Source organism: Benincasa hispida, unplaced genomic scaffold (assembly GCF_027475165.1).
Source record: "Benincasa hispida cultivar pf3 unplaced genomic scaffold, pf3_genome.v1.1 HicScf127, whole genome shotgun sequence".
Taxonomy (NCBI): domain Eukaryota; kingdom Viridiplantae; phylum Streptophyta; class Magnoliopsida; order Cucurbitales; family Cucurbitaceae; genus Benincasa; species Benincasa hispida.
Window position 1 is genome coordinate 15,542 of NW_028325598.1, and position 22,289 is coordinate 37,830.

General features: G+C 35.6%; 1 protein-coding gene across 1 annotated transcript; it reads left to right on the forward strand.

Annotated features, from left to right (window-relative positions):
- The first annotated feature begins 20,714 nt into the window (after positions 1-20,714).
- LOC150031371 (small COPII coat GTPase SAR1-like) lies at positions 20,715-21,615 on the forward strand. Its single transcript, XM_090309065.1, has 3 exons — positions 20,715-21,021; positions 21,137-21,268; positions 21,349-21,615. The coding sequence occupies exons 1-3, from the start codon at positions 20,908-20,910 to the stop codon at positions 21,361-21,363; spliced, it is 261 nt and encodes an 86-aa protein (XP_090165191.1). The 5' UTR covers positions 20,715-20,907; the 3' UTR covers positions 21,364-21,615.
- The last annotated feature ends 674 nt before the right edge of the window (positions 21,616-22,289 follow it).

The window sequence follows — 22,289 nt, forward strand, 5'->3', positions numbered from 1 at the left end:
AAAGCTCGAAGTGGGTATGAATATTTCATAAGTTTAATTGATGATTATTCAAGGTATGGTCATATTTACCTAATGCATCACAAGTCTAATTTTTTTGAAAAGTTCAAAGAATATAAGGTTGAGGTTGAGAACCAGTTAGGTAAAACAATTAAAACACTACGATCAGATCGAGGTGGGGAGTACATGGACTTAAGATTCAAGGACTATATGATAGAACAAGGAATCAAATCACAACTCTCTGCACCTAATATGCCTCAGCAAAACGGTGTATCTGAAAGAAAAAACAGAACCTTGTTGGACATGGTTCGCTCAATGATGAGCTTTGCTAAGTTACTTGATTCCTTTTGGGGACATGCATTAGAGACTGCTGCCTATATTTTGAATAACGTTCCCTTTAAAAGTATATCAAAAACGCCGTATGGGCTATGGAAAGGACGTAAAGGCAGTTTACGTCACTTTAGAATTTGGGGATGCCCGACACACGTGTTGGTGCAAAATCCTAAAAAATTGAAACGTCGTTCAAAACTATGCCTATTTGTAGGTGACAAAAGAAACAAAAGGTGGTCTATTTTACAATCCTCAAGAGAATAAAGTATTTGTATCGAAAAATGCCACATTCTTAGAGGAAGACCACATATGAAGTCAAACACCTCACAGTAGACTAGTATTGAATGAAATTTCCAAAGACGCTACAGATAGAGCTAGTTCATCGACTAAAGTAGTAGATAAAACTAATACATCTGGTCAGTCACATCCTTCTCAAGAGTTGAGAATGCCTCAACGTAGTGGGAGGGTTGTTCATCAGCCTGACCGTTACTTGGGTTTAACAGAAACACAAGTCGTCATACCTGATGACGGCATAGAGGATCCATCGACCTATAAACAGGCGATGAAAGATGTGGACCGTGATCAGTAGGTCAAAGCCATGGACCTCAAAATGGAATCTATGTACTTCAATTCTGTTTGGGAACTGTAGATCAACCGAATGATGTAAAACCAATTGGTTGTAAGTGGATCTACAAGAGAAAACAAGACCAAGCCGGTAAAGTACAAACTTTTAAGACTCGACTTGTGGCAAAGGGTTATACCCAGAGAGAGGGAGTGGACTATGAAGAAACTCTCTCTCCCGTTGTCATGCTTAAGTCGATTAGAATACTCTTATCCATTGTCACCTTTTATAACTATGAAATTTGGCAGATGGATGTCAATACAGCCTTTCTAAACGGCGATCTTGAGGAGAGTATCTATATGGCTCAACCAGAGAGGTTTATTGCACAGGGTCAAGAACAAAAGGTTTGTAAGCTTCAAAAATCCATTTATGGGTTGAAACAAGCTTCTAGATCTTGGAATATAAGATTTGATATTGTGATCAAATATTATGGCTTTGAAGTCGAGTGAAGCATGCGGAGCATGCGAGTCGGATCCGGGCTTTAGGTCGGGTCTGGGAGCACCCTTCTTGGGTCTGGGAGTAAAACCGGGTCTGTGAACATTTTTTTCTTCAGTTTGAAGTCGTCCTCTTTCCCGGAACCGAGCAATTATAACCTAATTTCAACTCTAATGACTCTAACAAATTTACAGACCATTTTTCACACATTAATGCTCATAAACATGTGAGCAATTACAAATTAATACTACAAAAAAAACTTAATTTAATTGCCAAAACCTAAAAACCATTTTAGTTTTCAATCTCAATTTTATCTAATAAATTGATACCCACCACATGCAATTGAGTAAAATTATAACATGCTCTGATACCACATGATGGAAAAGTCGGTATGCACAGCGAAAATAAGAATCAATTCTAATCTAATTGCCCAAATTAAACATGCAACCCTAAATAAATTAATTAGGGTTATTTTGAAATAATACCTTTGAAGCTCCCAAAACTCCTCTATTGCCGCTCAAACACGAACCGGACAACCACTAGAGCTGACCTATATCCTCTGGACTCAGAACCGGGTTGTGGGACCCAATGGATGAAGAACCTGAGAGAGAGAACAAAATGGAAATAGTAGAAGGGATTTTGGGTTGGGTTTGTAACGACCCGACCCCCTGGATTTAAGTTAGGCCTCACATGCATGCATGGAACTTAAAATGACACTCTGTTATGGTGAAATAAATGCTAATTAAATAAGGTAAATTTAAAAGACTTTGCATTTAATTTCAAATACTAAAAACAACGGTAAAGTACCCATAAATCATAAATGATAATAAATAAATCTTGAAGCGATTCTAAATAGTAAGTTTTAAACACCAACACTGAAAGCTAAGAAAAACATGAAAAGAAGTTTAAATCTCATGAGCGGAAGCATAAAACTGGTCCCAGTGGCTCGTTCACGAATTTTGCTTGTCATTCGTCGACACGTCCTACTCTTACCTCAACTTGGTCAAAAAACGCAAAACAAAATCTCCTTAGAACTTCTTTAGCACACTTGAATCAACCTAAAGTTATGGCTTGGTCCAAGACAAATTCCAATACTCGATTTAATTAGCCAATCGATCTTCACTAATTTTCTGCAAAATAAAATGGTATCTAGCTTGATGGTCAATGCCTAAAAACTTCCAATCCTTGAATCCAAGATTTTCCTCAAAATTCCGGCAAAGATCGGGGCAATGGCGGTCGACGACGCGTTGACTTGTGGCTGCCATAGATAGGCAACGTGTGTTGCTATCAAACGACATAAATTGTTTAGGCAAGCAGCTGGTAGTGAGGGTCTTGCATGAGGAAAGTTTGCAAGAGTGGGAGAGAAGGGGAATTTCTAGTTTACAGATTTTATTCAGCAACGATTACGAACAAACCAGAGCTTCAAACAACAATCCAACCGTTCAAAATGAAACTTTATATGTCTCGGACAGGCTGACCAAATGTGAGCACGATCGAACGGTTCAAACTCTGGCGATCGATAATTTTGTGAAAGCTAACGCTGAAAAACCGAATTGCTTTCTCTCCCAATTTTTGACCTCTTTTCACTCTCATTTAATTTCGGGAAAAAAAAATCTCAATTCTTTTATTTTTTCCAAATTTTGAAAAGATAAATAAAATATTTTATCACAATATCTTCAAAATCTCCAAAGATTCTATTAAATTTAGAAATTAACTAACTTTTCAAATTATCTTAATTTAGGCTTCAAAAACCAAAATTAAAGGGCATAGGATCCATCAATTTGATACAAATTAAATCCTTCCAAATATTTAAATCAATTCAAAACCACATGAAATTAATTATCTCTTTTATTTTTATTATTATTTTTTTAAGTTGGCCCTAAAATCCAAAATCAAAGGGAAGCAAAATTCAATATTTTCAAGATAATCAGTTCGAATATCTAATCAATTCAATTCAATTTATCTAATAAAAGTTTTTCAATTATTTCAATTTAATCTCAATTTTTCAAATGAAAGGGAAATTTAAACTCAATAATTTTAGATAATTAACTTAAATTCTCATGAAATTCGGGATGTTACATTCTTTCCTCCTTAGGAAACTTTCGCCCTCGAAAGTTCACGTCCTTAAAGGCTCGTGATACTTAGTTCTTATCTCATCCTCATGCTTCCAAATTGCTTCTTTAGACCGATAAAAAGAACTTTTAATTAGCACTAACTCCATGTTTCAAAAAGTCTTCACCTCTTACCATGAATTATATAACTTATCTGAGATAATATCATGTTACTCTTTAATCTTAAAATAAACACATAACACCATTTAGACCCTCCTAGCACGAGTCTGAAATTCTCATTAAAATGAGGCTCTTAAAGTCTCCATAAAAATACATCACCATAACCTCATAATAGCTGTAACCATTACCTAATGTCAGTTTCTAAGATAAAGACCTTCATGATTTCATATATCTATATTGAGAATGTTCACACTCCATAGAATGGGTCACCTCACTGTCCTGCAACAGAAAATATATCTCTCGTGGCATCTTAAATCTAAGATTCAGAATTCGGATTCGACATCAAATTGCCCTGACAATCCCCTGCAACCGAGATACACTATCATATTCAATTCGTAAAAGTTGATACAAAGTCGCGTGAATCATCTTTCTTTCCTAATAAAAAAAGTTCATGTGCTCCAAGAAAAAACATTAAGGCACATATTTACTTTGCTAAATGGTTCTTGTATAAGTGACTTAGGCTATTCCAACTCTGCTAGAGTCCTTCTATGAGGAGTCTTAAGAAAAGGAGTTGCTCTCAACTCATGTTCATCTCTAGTGCTAGGGGTCATTGTGGGAGATCAAATTTACTCAACCTTAATACTCATATAGCTTGTTTCTACTTGGAGCTAGATTACTTTCACCTTAAAAAAAAATCGATGGCTTCATTAATTCCGATAACGAGGGATCTGTTACTAGGCCACAGGGACTATCTAGACTTACGTAGTAAGTCAGCCTACAGAACCCAAAACATAGGCTCTGATACCAACTGTAACGACCCGACGCCCTAAGACTTAAGTTAGGCTGTTACTAAACACATGCATGCGTGGAACTTAAAACGACACTCTGTTATAGTAAAATAAATGCTAATTAAATAAAGTAAATTTAAAAGACTTTGTATTTAATTTCAAATATTAAAAACAACAGTAGGGTACCCGTAAATCTTAAATGATAATAAATAAATCTGGAAGCGATTCTAAATAGTAAGTTTTAAACATCAACACTGAAAGTTAAGAAAAATATGAAAAGAAGTTTAAATCTCATGAGCGGAAGCATAAAACTGGTCCCAGTGACTCGTTCACGAATTCCAATTTTCATTCGTCAGTACGTCTCTACTCTTACCTCAACTTGGTAAAAAAAATGCAAAACAAAATCTCCTTAGAACTTCTTTAGCACACTTGAATCAACCAAAAGTTGTGGCTTGGTCCAAGACAAATTCCAATACTCAATTTAATTAGCCAATCGATCTTCACCAATTTTCTGCAAACCAAAATGGTATCTAACTTGATGGTCAATACCTCAAAACTTTCAAACCTTGAATCTAAGGTCTTCCTTAAAATTCGGCAAAGATCGAGACAATGGCAGCCGACGGCGGGTTGACTCGTGGCTGCCATAGATAGGCAACGTGTGTTGCTGTTGGACGGCATAAATTGTTTAGGCTAGCGGCTGGTAGTGAGGGTCTTGCATGAGGAGAGTTTGAGAGAGTAGGAGAGAAGGAAACTCTATATGTCTTAGACAGGCTGACCAAATTTCAGCACGATCCAACGGTTCAAACTCTGACAATCGATAATTTTGTGGAAGTTGTCGCTGAAAAACCGAATTGCTTTCTCCCCCAATTTTTGACCTCTTTTCACTCTCATTTAATTTTGAAAAAAAAAAATCTCAATTCTTTTATTTTTTCCAAATTTTGAAAAGGTAAACAAAATATTTGATCACAATATCTTCAAACTCTCCAAAGATTTTATTAAATTTAGAAATCAATTAACTTTCAAATTATCTTAATTTAAGCTTCAAATTCCAAAATTAAAGGGCATAAAATCCATCAATTTAATACAAATTAAATCCTTCCAAATATTTAAATCAATTCAAAATCACATGAAATTAATTATCTCTTTTATTTTTATTTACTTATTTTTTTAAGTTGGCCCTAAAATCCAAAATCAAAGGGAAGCAAAATTCAATATTTTGAAGATAATCAGTTTGAATATCTAATCAATTTCAATTAAATTCAATTTAACCAATAAAAGTTTTTCAATTATTTCAATTTAATCCCAATTTTCCAAATGAAAGGGAAATTTAAACGCAATAATTTTAGATAATTAACTTAAATTTTCCTGAAATTTGGGATGTCGAGTTTTTTATTTAGCCCAATTTTAGAAAACTATATTGGTAAAAAGTCCAAAAGTCTTTAATCCAAAATCACAAGCCCATATTTATAGAAAAGAGTCATGCAAAATTGCATGAAAAAACTTCATAAAATCCCAACACCTAAAATAGTCAACACCCAGCTCACTATTTTGTTAGTGGAATTATCCAACAAAAGTTTGGATTTTCCCACTAACTTTAGTCAAAGTGCAAAATAGTCATTTGGTCAAAGTCAAACATTGACCAAAAAGTCAACAATTTTGACTTTTTATGATTTGTTCCGTGTTGACTAATTTTGACCTCCCGAGCATGAATCCGCATTCATTTTCTCAAAATTCAAATAACATTTGAATATAAGGTCGGTCAAAGTTTGACTTTTCAAAGTCAAAAGTCAACTCTGACTTTTTACATCTGTGACCATTTCCATTATTTTCGAGCTTTCGAATATGAACGTATTCATATTCTTGATATTTAAATTACATTTAAATATTAAAGTTGTATCTCTAAACTGAAAAAATTGGCCACTATATCACATATACTTGTCGGTTTCTCTCTCTTCACCTAATTCGAACAATTCTAATTATTCTATCATATTGTTCTAAGTTTATTCCATATGAGCTAGTAGGGGAACTTAATGGACCTGTAGATCATGGGATCTAACGATCCGAGATTAGTTGGCTAAACTCTTTAGATGGAGCTAATCAACATTCGTTAACTCATGGGTCATTCCACTATAATCTCGTAGTTGCACTCCCCTCACTATAGATATATTTGTGTCCATATGATATAACCATGATTAGTAAGTTAATCCTTCACATGTTGTTCGTAATCTCGGTTGGGTCATAAAAACCATTTTACCCCCGAGACTACATATTATTCCTTAAGTTCCACTGATCTTCTAATGAACAATTGATTTAAGGTCCAACATATAAACCGAACCCCACTCGGGCCTATGAGAGGGTGGGACCCTTATTCAAGACCTAGATTTAGTACTAAAGGGAACAACCTATCTACTATCCCTATAATGGGTAGGAGTGAATTTCGTCTTACACCCTATATTCCCAACTATCCACCTGATCTTACCTCTGAAATGAGAGGCTTAATGGGCCAGCGATAATGAGCTGCCCTCACCTATGCAGATCTAAAGATAATTCCGAGTGAACAGGAGTTCATAGTTAGCTCAGGATTAAGATTAAGTTACCTAGGTCATCAATTAACGAAATAGTCAGTTTTATACATTAAATGGCATTTAGAACGTAAAAGTGACTATTTCATGGTTCAGTCTTATCTAAACTATTTACATAGGATGCCCCAATTTTCATATCTCCACATGAACGGTTTAGGATCACATCGTTTGTACTAACTACCAAATGGGCTGCATACATAGTGTCCCCAGAATAAGGCGTCCAACCTTATTTCTATACTATAAACCATTTTGGCTATATATATTTGAACTTGATCCACATTCATGTCACTGTATAAAGTTCAAACTTAAACTTAATAATCTCGGAACCTTAGTTTATTGGATTCATGAATATAGCATTTAAATTTACTAAAGATTTTCAATAACAGTTTTATTGAACAAAAATATGATATTACAAATTACGAGTTTTAGGACATAAAATCCAACACGTTTGGTGCCCCAAACGGATATCGGGCCCGGCGGGGGTGTCCTAGGGCTCAATTTTTGTGCGCGAACTTTCCGGCGGGCGAAAATTTGAAAACGGACCCACGGGTTCAAAACGATGAGAAAAAGCCGTGCGTGCAAATGATTTTAGGAACGGAGCTTGTTTCGATTGCCAAACGGCTATCGGGCCCAGCAGGGGTGCCCCGAGACAATTTTTGTGTGCAAACTTTCTGGCGGGCAAAAATTTGAAAACGGACCAAGGGGTTCAAAATGATGAGAAAAAGGCATGCGCAGACGGTTTTGGGAATGGAGCTTGTTTCGTGCCCCAAACGGCTATCGGGCCCGGCGGGGGTGCCTCGAGACAAATTTTGTGTGCGAACTTTCCGGCGGGCGAAAATTTGAAAACGAACCAAGGGGTTCAGAAAGATGAGAAAAAGTCGTGCGCGCAAACGATTTTGGGAATGAAGCTCGTTTGGTGCCCCAAACGACTATCGGGCCCAGCAAGGGTGCCCCGAGGCACAAGTTTTGTGTGCGAACTTTCCGACGGACGAAAACCTGAAAACGGACCCAAGGGTTCAGAACGATGAGAAAAAGTCGTGCGCGCCGACGATTTTGGGAACGAAGCTCGTTTGGTACCCCAAATGACTATCGGACCTGTCTGGGTGCCTCGGAGCCCAATTTTTGTGCGCGAACTTTTCTGCGAGCGAAAATTTGAAAACGGACTCAGGGGTTCAGAATGATGAGAAAAGCCATGCATGCAAACGGTTTTAGGAACGAAGCTCGTTTGGTGCCCAAACGGCTAACGGGTCCGGCGGCTGTGCCCCAAGGCACAATTTTTGTTTGTGAACTTTTCGACGAGCGAAAATTTGAAAACGGACCCAGGGGTTCAGAACGATGAGAAAAAGCCGCGTTCGCAGACGGTTTTGGAAACGGAGCTCGTTTGGTGTCCCAAACGACTATCGAGCCCGACGGGAAAGCCCTGAGGCACAATTTTTGTGCATGAACTTTCCCGCGGGCGAAAATTTGAAAATGGATCCAGGGTTCAGAACGATGAGAAAAAGTCGTGCGCGTAGACGATTTTGGGAACGGAGCTCGATTGAAGCCCCAAACTGCTATCGAGACCAATGGGGGTGCTTGGAGGACAATTTTTGTGGGCTAACATTCTGACGAGCGAAAATTCTAAAACAGACCCGGGCCCGCCAAGGGTGCCCTAGGCCTAATTTTTGTGCACGAAATTTTCGGCGGGCAAAATTTTGAAAACGGACCCAGGGGTCCAGAACGATGAGAAAAAGTCGTGCACACACAAGGTAAGGAAAGGAGCTCGTTTGGTGCCCAAAATGGCCATCGGGCCCCGCGGGAGAGCCCTGGGACCAAATTTTTTTCAACGAACTTTTCGGGGCTCGAAAATTTGAAAACGGACCTAGGGGTTCAGAACGATGAGAAAAAGTCGTGCACAAACGGTTTTGGGAACGGAGCTCGATTGAAGCCCCAAACGGCTATCGGGCCTAGTGAGGGTGCCTCGGGCCCATATTTTATACACGAACTTTCCGGCTTGCGAAAATTTGAAAACGAACCCAATGATGCAAAACAATGAGAAAAAGTCGTGCGCACAGACGGTTTTGGGAATGGAGCGCGATTATCAGGCCTGGGGGTGCCCCGAGGCCCAATTTTTGTGCGCGAACTTTCTAGCATGCGAAAATTTGAAAGGGATTCAGAGCGATGAGGAAAAGCCGTGCGCTCAGACGGTTTTAGGAACGAAGCTCGTTTGGTGCCCTAAACGGCTATCGGGATCAACGGGGGTGCCCCGAGACAATTTTTGTGTGCGAACTTTTCGGCGGGTGAAAATTTAAAAACGGACCCAAGGCTACAGAACGATAAGAAAAAGTCGTGCGCGCAGACGGTTTTGGGAACTGAGTATGATTGAAGCCTCAAACGACTATCAGGCCTGGCGGAGGTACCTCGGTGCCCAATTTTTGTGCGCGAACTTTCTGGCAGGCAAAAATTTAAAAATAGACCCAGGGATTCAGAACGATCAGAAAAAGTCGTGCGTTTAGACGGTTTTGGGAACGAAGCTCGTTTGGTACCCCAAACGACAATCGGGCCCGACGAGGGTTCCTCGAGACAATTTTTGTGTGCGAAATTTCCGGCAAGCGAAAATTTGAAAACGGACCCAGGGGTTCAGAACGATGAGAAAAAGCCGTGCGCACACACAATTTTGGGAACGGAGCTCGTTTTGTGCCCCAAATGGCTATCGGGCTCATAGGGGTGAACCGGGGCCCAATTTTTGTGTGAGAACTTTCCGAAGGACGAAAATTTGAAAACGAACCCAGGGGTAGAGAATGATGAGAAAAATTCGTGCCCATAGATGATTTTTGAAATGGAGCTCGTTTGGTGCCCCAAACAGCTATCGAGCCTTTCAGGGGTGCCTCAGGAGCCAATTTTTGTGCACGAACTTTCCGGCGTACGAAAATTTGAAAACAAATCCAGGGGTCCAGAACGATGAAAAAAAAATCGTGTGCACACACAATTTTAGGAAAGGAGCTCGTTTAGTGCCCCAAACGGTTATCGAACTCGGTGGGGTGCCATGGAATCAAATTTTTGTGTGCGAACTTTCCGGCGGGCGAAAATTTGACAACGAACCCAGGGGTCCAGAACGATGAAAAAAAGTCGTGTGCGCACACGATTTTAGAAAAGGAGCTCGTTTGGTGCCCCAAACGGTTATCGGGACCGGTGGGGGTGCCCCGATGCAAAATTTTTGTGTACGAACTTTCTGGCGGGCGAAAATTTGAAAACGAACTCAGGGTTCCAGAACGATAAGAAAAAGTCGTGTGTGCAGACGGTTTTGGGAACGGAACTCGTTTGGTGCCCCAAACGGCTATCGGACTCGGCGAGGGTGCTTCGAAGCCCAATTTTTGTATACGAACTTTTCGGCGGGTGAAAATTTGAAAATGGACCCAGGGGTTTAGAACGATGAAAAAAAAGTCGTGTGTGCAGACAGTTTTGGGAACGGAGCTCGTTTGGTATCCCAAACGGCTATCGGACCCGACGGGGGTGCTTAGGAGCCCAATTTTTGTGCGTGAACTTTCCGACGGGCGAAAATTTAGAAACAAACCTAGAAGTTCAGACTGATGACAAAGAGCTATGTGCGCAGACTATTTTGGGAACGGAGCTCGTTTGGTGGAACGGCTATCAGGCCCGACGAGAGAGCTCCGAGACCGAATTTTTGTGCATTAACTTTTCGACGGGCGAAAATTTGCAAATAGACCCAGGATTCAGAACGATGAGAAAAATTCGTGCGCGCAAACAATTTTGGGAACAGAGCTCGGTTGAAGCCCCAAAGGGCTATCGGGCCTGGCGAGGTGCCCCAGAGACCAATTTTTGTGCGCGAACATTCCGGTGGGCGAAAATTTGAAAACGGACCCATGGAATCAGAATGATGAGAAAAAGTCGTGCGCACCGACGTTTTTGGGAATGGAGCGCGATTATCAGACCCGGCGAGGGTGCCCTGAGACACAATTTTTGTGTACGAACTTTCCGGCAAGTGAGAATTTGAAAACGAACTCAGGGGTTCAGAACGATGAGAAAAAGTCATGCGTGCAGACGATTTAGGCAACGGAGCTCATTTGGTACCCCAAACGACTATCAGACCCGGCGGGGGTGCTTCGGATCCCAATTTTTGTGCGTGGACTTTCCGACAGGCAAAAATTTAAAACAAACCCAGAGGTTCAAACTGATGAGAAAAAGTCGTGCGCGCAGATGGTTTTGGGAACGAAGCACGATTATTGGACACGGCGGGGGTGCCTCAGGGCTCAATTTTTGTGTACGAACTTTCCGGCAGGCGAAATTTTGAAAACGGACCCATGGATTCAGAACGATGACAAAAAGCTTTACGCTCAGACGATTTTGGGAACGGAGCTCGTTTGGTGCCCCTAACGGCTATCTGTCCCAGCGGGGGTGCCTTGATGCACAATTTTTATGTGCGAACTTTCCGTTAGGCAAAAATTTGAAAACAGTCCCAGGCGTTCAAAACGATGAGAAAAATTCGTGCGTGCAGACGATTTTGAGAACGGAACTCATTTGGTACCCCAAACGGCTACGGGCTCAGCGGGGATGCCCCAGGGCACAATTTTTGTGCGCGAAATTTCCGACAGGCGAAAAATTAAAAATAGACACAGGACTTCAGAACGATGAGAAAAAGCCGTGCGCGTACACGATTTTGGGAACGGAGCCCCTTTGGTGCCCCAAACGGCTAGCGGGCCCGATGGGGGTGCCCCGAGGCCCAATTTTTGTGTGCGAACTTTTTGATGGGCAAAAATTTGAAAACGAATCCAAGGATTCAAAGCGATAAGAAAAAGTCGTGCGCGCTGACGGTTTTTGAAATGGTGCTCGTTTGGTAACCCAAACGACTATCGGGCCCGGAGTGGGTGCCTAGGGACCCAACTTTTATTCATGAACTTTCCAGCGAGCGCCAATTATGAACTTTTATTCATAACTAGGGACCCAATTATGAACTTTTATTCATAATTGTTTTGACGTACAACAAGTACGTGACCAATGTCCAGTCATTCTGCTTCGGAAGCATTTATTTTCAACACTCTTTGAACTCTTATCTTGTGGAGTTTTTCCTTTGTGATCATCATTTTGTGTGGTTCTTTTGAAATTTGAATGATTAGAACGACCACCACGAAAATAATAATTATTTCTTCATCTGCCACGGTCACGACTTTGACCACGACTACGATCTCAATCACGATTATTAACATTCATAGCATTCACTTCAGGGAATTGTATTATTCTAGTTGGTCGAGATTCGTGGTTCTTCATCAATAACTCGTTATTTTGTTCGGCCACGAGAAGACATGAAATTAGTTTAGAATATTGTTTAAAATCTTTCTCTCGATATTGCTACTGTAAGAGCATATTCGAGACATGAAATGTAGAAAATGTCTTCTCTAACATACCAACATCAGTAATTTTCTCTCTGCATAACAACAATTTTAAACTGATTTTAAATAATGTGGAATTGTAATCACTTACTGATTTAAAATCTTGTATCCTTAAATGCATTCACTCATAATGAGCTTTAGGAAGAATAACTGCTTTTTGATGATCATACATTTCATTCAAATTTTTCTACAAGATACGAGGCTTTTTTTATTGTAAGATACTCTATTCTTAATCCCTCGTGGAGATGATGACGAAGAAAAATTATAATTTTTGCTTTGTCCTGACTGGATGTCATATTTTCTTCTTTAATTGTTTCTCCCAAGTTCATAGCATTCAGGTGAATTTCGGCATCGAGCACCCATGACAAATAATTACTGCCATTAATGTCAAGGGTTGCGAATTCTAATTTTGTAAGGTTTGTCATGACAACACTTTATGACCTACCTTTAGCGATGGAAACAACATGAGCTCGTACTGATATCGTCTTGTGAAATTGAGGAGCACAACGAATATGGAGAAAATATAATATAATAATATATAAATATAGAAATAACCAAATAAATAATTATAACATAATAATAAAATAAAATAACTAAAATTATGAAAATTTAATAATATGAAAATCTCATTAAAATTTGAAGTGGATTTCTCACCAATGTGTGTGATTTTTATCATCCACCAGATGTCACTATTTATAGGCAAAGTAACAAGTAGGATGTGGTTTTGTATATACACCAAGTATGAATAAGTACAAGACACATAGACAAAATGAAGATTAACACGTGACTTTTAAAACACTAAGCAATGGATATCTATTTATTTTTGTAATATTTATAATAATATTTTCGTTAATTTAATTTATTATTTTAATTAATTGAAGTTTTTTACCTTTCAAAAGTATATGTAACCTTTACATTCTTTAAAATGCTCCGAAAAATCGTGATTCATTATTATAAAGTGTTTTTTTTTAATTTAATTATAATTTAAAATGAACTATTAATAACCATTTATTTTTTAAGATTTTTTTTTTCTTCAGATAATTACTTTTTCGTGACCTTTCAAAAATCAATCGGACATTTATACTTTTTAAGGTTGCTTGGAATTTTGTTATTTCATTATTAATGAAGTGATTTTTAGTTGATTATTTATAAAGTTATTTTCTCATACTTTTAATTATAACTAGTGATCAGACACTGCATCGCACGTGATTTTGTAGACATAATTTTTTAACGTAAAATTTTAATACTACTAAATGAAATATTTTTATTCATTTCAATGAGTAAGATTTGATATTTTAAATTTGTAATGTAAGATGAAAATCTCTTAACATGAATTGTAGGGTAAAATATATATTCTGATTTAATAGACTTTTCATTATGTTTAAATGTAATCTGATTACCTTAAATTTAAAAGTAAGGAAATTATATAAAAATGAAAAAAAATAGATGGATGGATAAAATTAAAATTCATATATATGATGTAATTGCAACTAAAGTATATTTATTAGATTTTTCTATTTAAGTTAAGAAGTCATTGTATTTTTTTTTTTTTGTTGTTGTTATTATTCTTTTAAGTTTGTATAAATGGCTAGGTCCGTAACTGTTCTATTTAATTTACATGGGTGGGGTACGTTAGTTAAGAATTTGCAAATTTTTTTCTTGTTTGTAAAAAAATGATTATTATTATTATATATTTTTTACAATTTTATCATATATTTATAGAAATGATGTATGTTATATTTTAAATTGTAATACAGATGTCATCTCTAAATTATTTAACAAAGAAAGAAAAATACCATACTTGTTTAATTGATTTTATAATTTATATTAACATTCAATGTTTTTTAAAATATTTATTTTCATTTTTATTATTTCTATTTTTTTCAAAAAGAAAAGTTAGTTGAGATTGTTTTTAAGGAAGTTACTATGGGTTTTTTCGTGTGTTACATGGAATGTTTAAATTAGGCAATTAACCGTAGGAGCAATGGAAGAGTAAAATAGTAATTATAAAAAAAATAAAAGGACGGTAAACAAAGATTCTCCCATATTGTCCCATTTAATATAACTAGCTAGTCTAAAAATACTGTTGATAATTGGACCAAATCGACGGCGTCATGACAATGGAAGAGAGGGGACCGATGTGATGTAGCTTGTGCTGAACCAGACAACGAAGAGAAGAAAAAAAAACTAAATACAATATATTTTGTAGATACACAACCCATATATTTAGTAAAATATATTTACATTAACAATTTATATATATATATATATATCATATCTAAATTGCCAATGAAATCTCAAAGCAAGTCCACCCTAACAATTTAGTGCAATTTCTTTTTTGGTTGTTAATAATTGGCCACCATAAAAATTTATATCTCTCCATTTTTTCCCATCTTTTTACTAAATATCCTCCCTTGGTTTCCTTCTTTCACAAAAAAAAAAAAAAAAAAAAAAATCACCTTGATCCATAAAAGACTTCATTATGAGAGCCTTGGGTGTTGGTGACAATAGAAATCCACTGCATAAAGAAACCAATACAATAGATATATGAAGGAGGATCGAGACCATTATAAAATAGAAAAAAGAAAAGAAGAAGATAGATATACAAAGGAGGATCGAGACCGTTATAAAATGGAAAAAACAAGAAGAAGAAGAAGAAGAAGAAACTCACTTTGATCCATAAAAGACTTCCTATTTGAGCCTTGGCAATTATAATGTGATGGAATGTGTCGAAGTGATGCAATTTTGTAGAGGGATGTATCTATATGAAGTGATGTGTCAAAAGAATTCGAATTCAAAAATAGAAAATAAGGAAAACTATTTACACAAAATAGCAAAATTTAATCTAATAGAAGTCTATGAAATCTATCCGTGTCTTTTTTTTTTTTTTTTGCTATTTTTATAAATAGTTTGTCATTTTTTCTATCTCTTAGAATTTTCCTAATAAAAATTTTGATAATTAATAAAAAAAAAAAAACATCGTCCGAACTATATTGTTAAATTTTAAAGTAAATGAACTAAATTGTTATAGAAATTACATTATTGTTACAAATTTGAAAAGTAAAAAAAACTAAGAGTGTGTTTGATTTAACTTTTCATGTGTTTACTTTTGAAGATAAATCATTTTGGAAAAAAATTGAAGTGTTTTGGCAACAAGTCAAAATAGTTTTGAAAACACTTCCAAAGTGTGTATTTTAAACCATTTTTTATCAACAAATTTTAAATAAAAATGATTTTATTTAAAAACACTTTTTTCTTTAATCACTTCAAAGAGGACCTAAAATCTTTATAATATAAAATTTAGGAATTAAATTGTAAATGATCAAAATTGTTGGAAAGCAATTTTAATCACTTCAAAGAGGACCTACAGATCAAAAGCGTGTATCATCCTGCTACTTTTATGGCCTCTTGCAATGGACTTTCTCTTCCTCCAAGGCTCCCGCTATCTCTCTTTGGAAAGCAAAAGTGCTTCCCAAAGCAAAGCTTTGTGTCTGGAGAGTGACCCCTCCTTTCTGTTTACAAGGATTTTGGTTGCCATCACATCTATGAGGGTGTGGATGTAGACAAGATTGAGAAGTTGATCGGTGCAAGATCATCACTATCTTGTGGTGTCTTGGAGCTATCGAAATTCTATTAGCATCAATTCATCGAAAGGTCGCTTAAGCAGTTTCAAAGTATCCCAAATTGGGTGGTGGAACCTGTAACATCCCGAATTTCAAGAAAATTTAAGTTAATTATTTAAAATTATTGAGTTTAAATTTTCCTTTCATTTGGAAAATTGAGGGTTAAATTGAAATAATTGAAAAACTTTTATTGGTTAAATTGAATTTAATTGATTAGATATTCGAACTGATTATCTTGAAAATATTGAATTTTGCTTCCCTTTGATTTTGGATTTTAGGGCCAACTTAAAAAAAATAAAATAAAAGAGATAATTAATGTCATGTGATTTTGAATTGATTTAAATATTTAGAAGGATTTAATTTATATCAAATTGATGGATGCCCCTTTAATTTTGGTTTTTGAAGTTGAAAAGTTAATTGATTTCTAAATTTAATAAAATCTTTGGAGATTTTGGAGATATTGTGATAAAATATTTTATTTATCTTTTCAAAATTTGGAAAAAATAAAAGAATTGAGATTTTTTTTAAATTAAATGAGAGTGAAAAGAGGTAAAAAAATTAGGGAGAAAACAATTCGGTTTTTTAGTGACAGCTTCCACAAAATTGTCAATTGCCAGAGTTTGAACCATTGGATCGTGCTCAAATTTGGTCAGTTTGTTCGAGACATATAGAGTTTCATTTTGGACGGTTTGATCGTAACTAGAAATTCCCATTCTCTTCCACTCTTGCAAACCCTCCTCATACAAGACCTTCACTACCAGGCCGCTAGCCTAAACAATTTACGCCGTCCGAAAGCAACACACGCTGCCTATCTATGGTAGCCACAAGTCGACACGCCGTTGGCCACCATTGCCCCGATCTTTTCTGGAATTTTGAGGAAAACCTTGGGTAAGACTTATGTTTCCTTATAATTTGGGTGGTGAAGTTCATCCCTTTGATTTTGGGTTAAATTAGTAACCTCTCTTTGGTTTTAAACTTAGATTCAAGTTTTGGAAGTTTTGAGGAATTGACCATCAAGCTAGATACCATTTTGTTTTGTAGAAAATTAGTGAAGATCGGTAAGCTTTGTAAATTGTTGGATAGTTATTCTTTTGGATTGAGAGTAATAGTGGGAAAATTAAATATTTTCAATTCTCCAAATACATTTAATTTGATAATTAAATGTTAATTATACATATATAATAATCCAAACCCTAATTTGAATTTAATATTTCAAATTCTCTCAACATACTATTCTAAGGTTTAATCTATTTACGAGCTAGTAGAGGAACCTAATGAACCTACATATCATGAGCTCTAATGATTTGAGATTAATTGGCTAAACTCTTTTAATCCAAATTAATCAATGCTCGTTAACTATTGGGGCACTCTAAAGCCCAGTAGTTGCACTCTCCTCACTGTAGATATATTTCTGTCCACTTGATTTACCATAATCAGTAAATCGATCCTTCACAGGTTGTTCGAAATTATAACTGGGTCAAAATTATCGTTTTACCCATGTTACATCTTACTTCTTAAGTCTCCACTGATCTACTAATGAACAATTGGTTTATGGTCCTACTGATAAACCGAGTCCCTCTCAGCCATAGAGTGGGTGGGCCCCTTATTCAAGATTGGGATAAAATACTTAAGGGAACAACCTATCTACCATCCTTTAAATCGGGTAGGAGCAAATTCAATTTTGCAGGACTATATCCCTAGTTATTTACCCGGTCTTACCTCTAAAATGGGAGACTTATTAAGCAGCTATGTTGAGCCACTCTCAGCATTGTAGATTAAAGGATAATTTCGAATAACTAGGAGTTCATAATTAGCTCAGGATTGAGATCGAGTTACCTTAGGTCATCGAGTTGAAATGGTCAGTTTTAACCGTAAACAGTGATATAAAGAAAAGTGACTATTTCATGGTCCAGTCTTATGCAAACATCTTTTCCATAGGATGCCTCCACTTGCAAGTCTCCACATGAATGATTTCAAGATTACATCGTTTGTATCAAATACTTTCAGGTCACATCCATAGTGTCCCCAAGATAAGGTACTCAACTTTATCCTCTTACTTATAAACTGTTTTGGCTATATACTCAAACTTGATCCTCTTTTATGTCTCTACATAAAGTTTAAGTATTCATGCTAGTCAGGGTTCGTTTAGTTTACATGTACAATAACAACATTATTAAATGAACCTTATGTAACTCAATCCAATAGTAACACTGTAAGTATTCATGCTAGTCAGGGTTCGTGTAAATATAATAATTTAAATATTACAAACTGCAAGTTTTAGGACATACAACCCAATAGTAACACTGTTGACTAAAGAGATTAATATTTCATAGGATGACCGTATGTAACTCAATCTCTCTGAGTGATTTATGGACTCATGTCTACGAGGCTATCCTTTGATTTGTATGATGAGAGATGGCTCGAGTTGCCGACTCAATCAACCTACCATTTTGAGGACTTGTCCAAGTGCAGAACTGGGAACATAACTACACAAGATGGAATTTACTCTTTGCTGTCTTTAGAATAAGTAGATGAATGGTTTCCTTAAATGCTAGTTCTGAGTCTTGGAAAAAGGGTACTTGCCCTCTCATTGGCCTGAGAGGGACTAGGATTTATGGTAGGACCATAAATAGATTGTTTATTAGAGAGATCGGTGGTACTTAAAGAGTAAGAGGTAATTACAGGGGTTAAACGGTAATTTGACCTAGCTATAATTACGAAAAACTCGTGAAGAATCGACTTACTTATAGTGGTTAAATAGGGACACAAATATATTCTACAATGCAAAGAATGTAGTTGTAGGTCTTTAATGGAGTGACCCATAGTTAATGTACGACATTAATATAATTAAAGAGTTTAATTAGTTAATCTTTGATCATTGGAGCTTCTAATCTGTAGGTCAACTAGGTCTCCCTTGTAGCTTGTAATAGGTAAAGAAGAACTAATAGTTTTGAAAGAATTTGAAATGTTCAAATTTATTAAAGGGATATTTATTAATTATAAATGATATAATTAAAATAATATATACAGATCCATTATTATGTAAACTTAATTTTGGATAAGATTCATAATTAAATTTATAATAAAAGGAGACTTTTTGTATTTGAATAAGATTCAAATATGAATTAGATTCATATTTAGAATTAATATGAATGAGATTCATATTAAAATAATCTACAGGTTATGAAGGAGATATATATTTGAGTAAGATTCAAATATTTAAATTAAATGTATTTGAATTAGATATTTAATTTTGTAAATTAATTTAACTAAAGCTAGCATTAATGTTTCTTTGGAAAGGATAATTATTTTCGTTAATTTAAGTCAGTATAATTTAATTTAAATAGAGAAAATGTGATGTTGGTGGTTTTTTGGGAGAGGAAGTTTTTTTTTTTTTTTTTTTTGTGTTGTTGGTTATTGTACAGAAAAACTCCTCCACATGTTCTTCTCCTCTCTCTCAATGAATTTAACAGAGAAGCGAGTTCTTTGTAAAAACTCTTGGAAGAAATTCAATTCCTTTTTATCTCTTTTAAAAGGTAGTTCTCACAAATTGGTCCTTGCTAGACTTTTTGGTGGCATCTTGTTACTGTTTATGGAAGAAAGTAAATCACCAAAAAAGGGTGTCGAAGAAAGACATTTAGAGGCCAAATCTGTATGCACGTTGCCCATTCATATAGTGACTTATGTAAAAGGGTAAAAGTCTTAAAACTTAGAAAGTATATCAGATCTCATTTTCCACCAAATAGATTTTATAAAGTAAGTCAGCTTTCATTTTCCATCAAATATTAGGTTATTTGTCATTGTATTTCCGTTACTTTCTTAATTGATTAATAGTTACAAATCTTAAAAGACTCCTAATATCCAAAAAGAGAAAACCATTCAACTAATTGTGGATGTGGAGGCTTACACTTCTTAATAATAATGTCAATAAAAAGCAAAGTAGATGAAAATTGGTTAATAATTTCAATTAAGTTTTGGACACAATTAATTAAAAAAAACCGTAGATTTGTAAATAAAATTAGGAGATGAAAATTGGTTAATAATTTCATTGTATTTAGGCATTTTGTTGGTTGTAAAAGGTGTGAGTGAGTGGAATTATGTGGTGTTAATGGATGGGAGTAGGTGTCATTTTGTTGTAATTTTTAATATAATATTTAGAAATTTTAATATAATGTTTCTCTCTCACCAAACAGTAACCATGCAACTTCTTCTTCTTCTTCAATCAAAACAAAAAAACAATTGCAGAGCAGCTTCACTCTCACTTGCAAGCTACCAAACTTTTTATTCTCTGTAATCTAAGTAAGAGCTACTACCAATTACCATCTTGTTTTATTTAACACTCCAATAATAATCACTCAATTCTCTCATGCCTTACAAAATTTAATTCTTTTCTAATTTTTGGATTAACTAATCTCATCACTTTAATTTTACTTCCTGTAATTTAATTTAGAAAACCCATCTCAACCCTTTTTTCAATTAATTTATGAACCTGAGTAACAAATTATTATTATTATTATTTGAAATGAATATGTGTTTATTTGAAATTAAATAAATGAAAATATAATAATTAACCAAATTAAACTTGAAGCAGCGGTTAATGATTCCTCTTATTTTTACCAGCAACGGCTATGAGGCAACCGGCAACCGGCAACGGCTATTTTTTTTAGTGTGGTCGGTGAAAAGGGGGAGCGGCCCCTCTGCTTCACTCATATAATTTAAATTTTTTTTCACTCATACGAGAAAGCTGTATTCTATTTTCTATCCCTTTCGTATTCTCATCTTCTCCTTCCAAATTCCCCAAATTCCCAATTCCAAATTCCTTTCTGTGCAGCAGATCGAAGACCTTAAAGCATTCAGATTCCTCAATCGCCGACGTAGATCCTCTCCGATCTGCTTTCAATCCGCTCCTCCAATGTTCCTCATTGACTGGTTCTATGGCGTCTTGAGACCGAGGGAGGCCAAGATCCTCTTTCTCGGCCTCGATAATGCCGGAAAAACCACCCTCCTCCATATGTTGAAAGAAGAGGTTTCAATTCATTTCTTCCATTTCCCTTTATTCCATTTCTGTTTTTACGATCTGGGTATAAACCATCTGTTTTGTTTCATATATTGTTCTTTGTTTCTTTCTTTGCTTGTTCTAGAGGTTAGTTCAGCACCAGCCTACCCAGTACCCCACCTCCGAGGAGAGGGGTATTGGAAAAATCAAATTCAAGGCCTTTGATTTGGGTGGACATCAAATCGATCGTAGAGTCTGGAAGGATTATTATGCCAAGGTAACCGACAACGTTGTTCTTCTCAAACTCAAGCTTTTTCTATTTCCATTTCTGTTTGATTTCTTTGCTTTTGTGGTCAGTATTTTGGGCGTTAGCTTCTGTTGAGAAACCAATTTCCTATGAAATGAAGAAGAACTACCTCTCAATGCTTGTACCTTTTACGGCTTCTCATATGAGTGAAGTAGAGGGGCCGCTCCCCAGGCACAATTAATTACTTTTCAAAATTCAAATTCAAATTTCTTTTTCCTCTTCTTCTTCTTCTAATTAAAATACTAATTGCTTGAATTATGTTCTTCTTATTTTTGTTTATAATTATGGATTTTCTATGTAACTCTATTTTTCTCTTCTTTCATTTGATCTATGGATGGTGTGTAATTAAAATTATTTGATCTCTTCCTTAATTTTCTTCTTCTTCATTATTAGGTTCTAATTAATTCTCTAATCAATCTTCAACCAAAATGAGGCGATGAAATCCCAAAATTATGCACAACAAATTGAGGAACATTCATTCCTACGCATCGGAATCCGGTGGTAAGTAAATTGGGGAACATTCATTCCTACGCATCGGAATCCGGTGGTAAGTAATTTACCTTTGTTTATTGTCTTCAATTTTAATTAATTAACCTTAATTATTGCACCAAGCCTTTCCTTGCTTAATTAATCGTGATTATTATTCTAATTATATATAGAGTATGAATTCATATCGACATCCCTGGAAAGAGGGATTTAATTAGGTTTTTCCTGTTACATTCTCTCTTTCATTTTTTTTAATATGTGACTTTTTAGATTGTTGTTTATTATTATAGTTCTCTTTTATTTGATTCAGATGTGGTTTGTTGTTAATTATATTTGGTTACATTCTCTCATTTATTTTTTTTAATATGTGACTTTTTAGATTGTTTTAATTTATTATAGTTTCACTTTTATATTTTATTGATTACTTTTATATTTTATTTGATTCAGATGTGGATTGTTAATTATATGAGTGATGTTTTAGTTTCACCTTATTGTTATTCTTGGT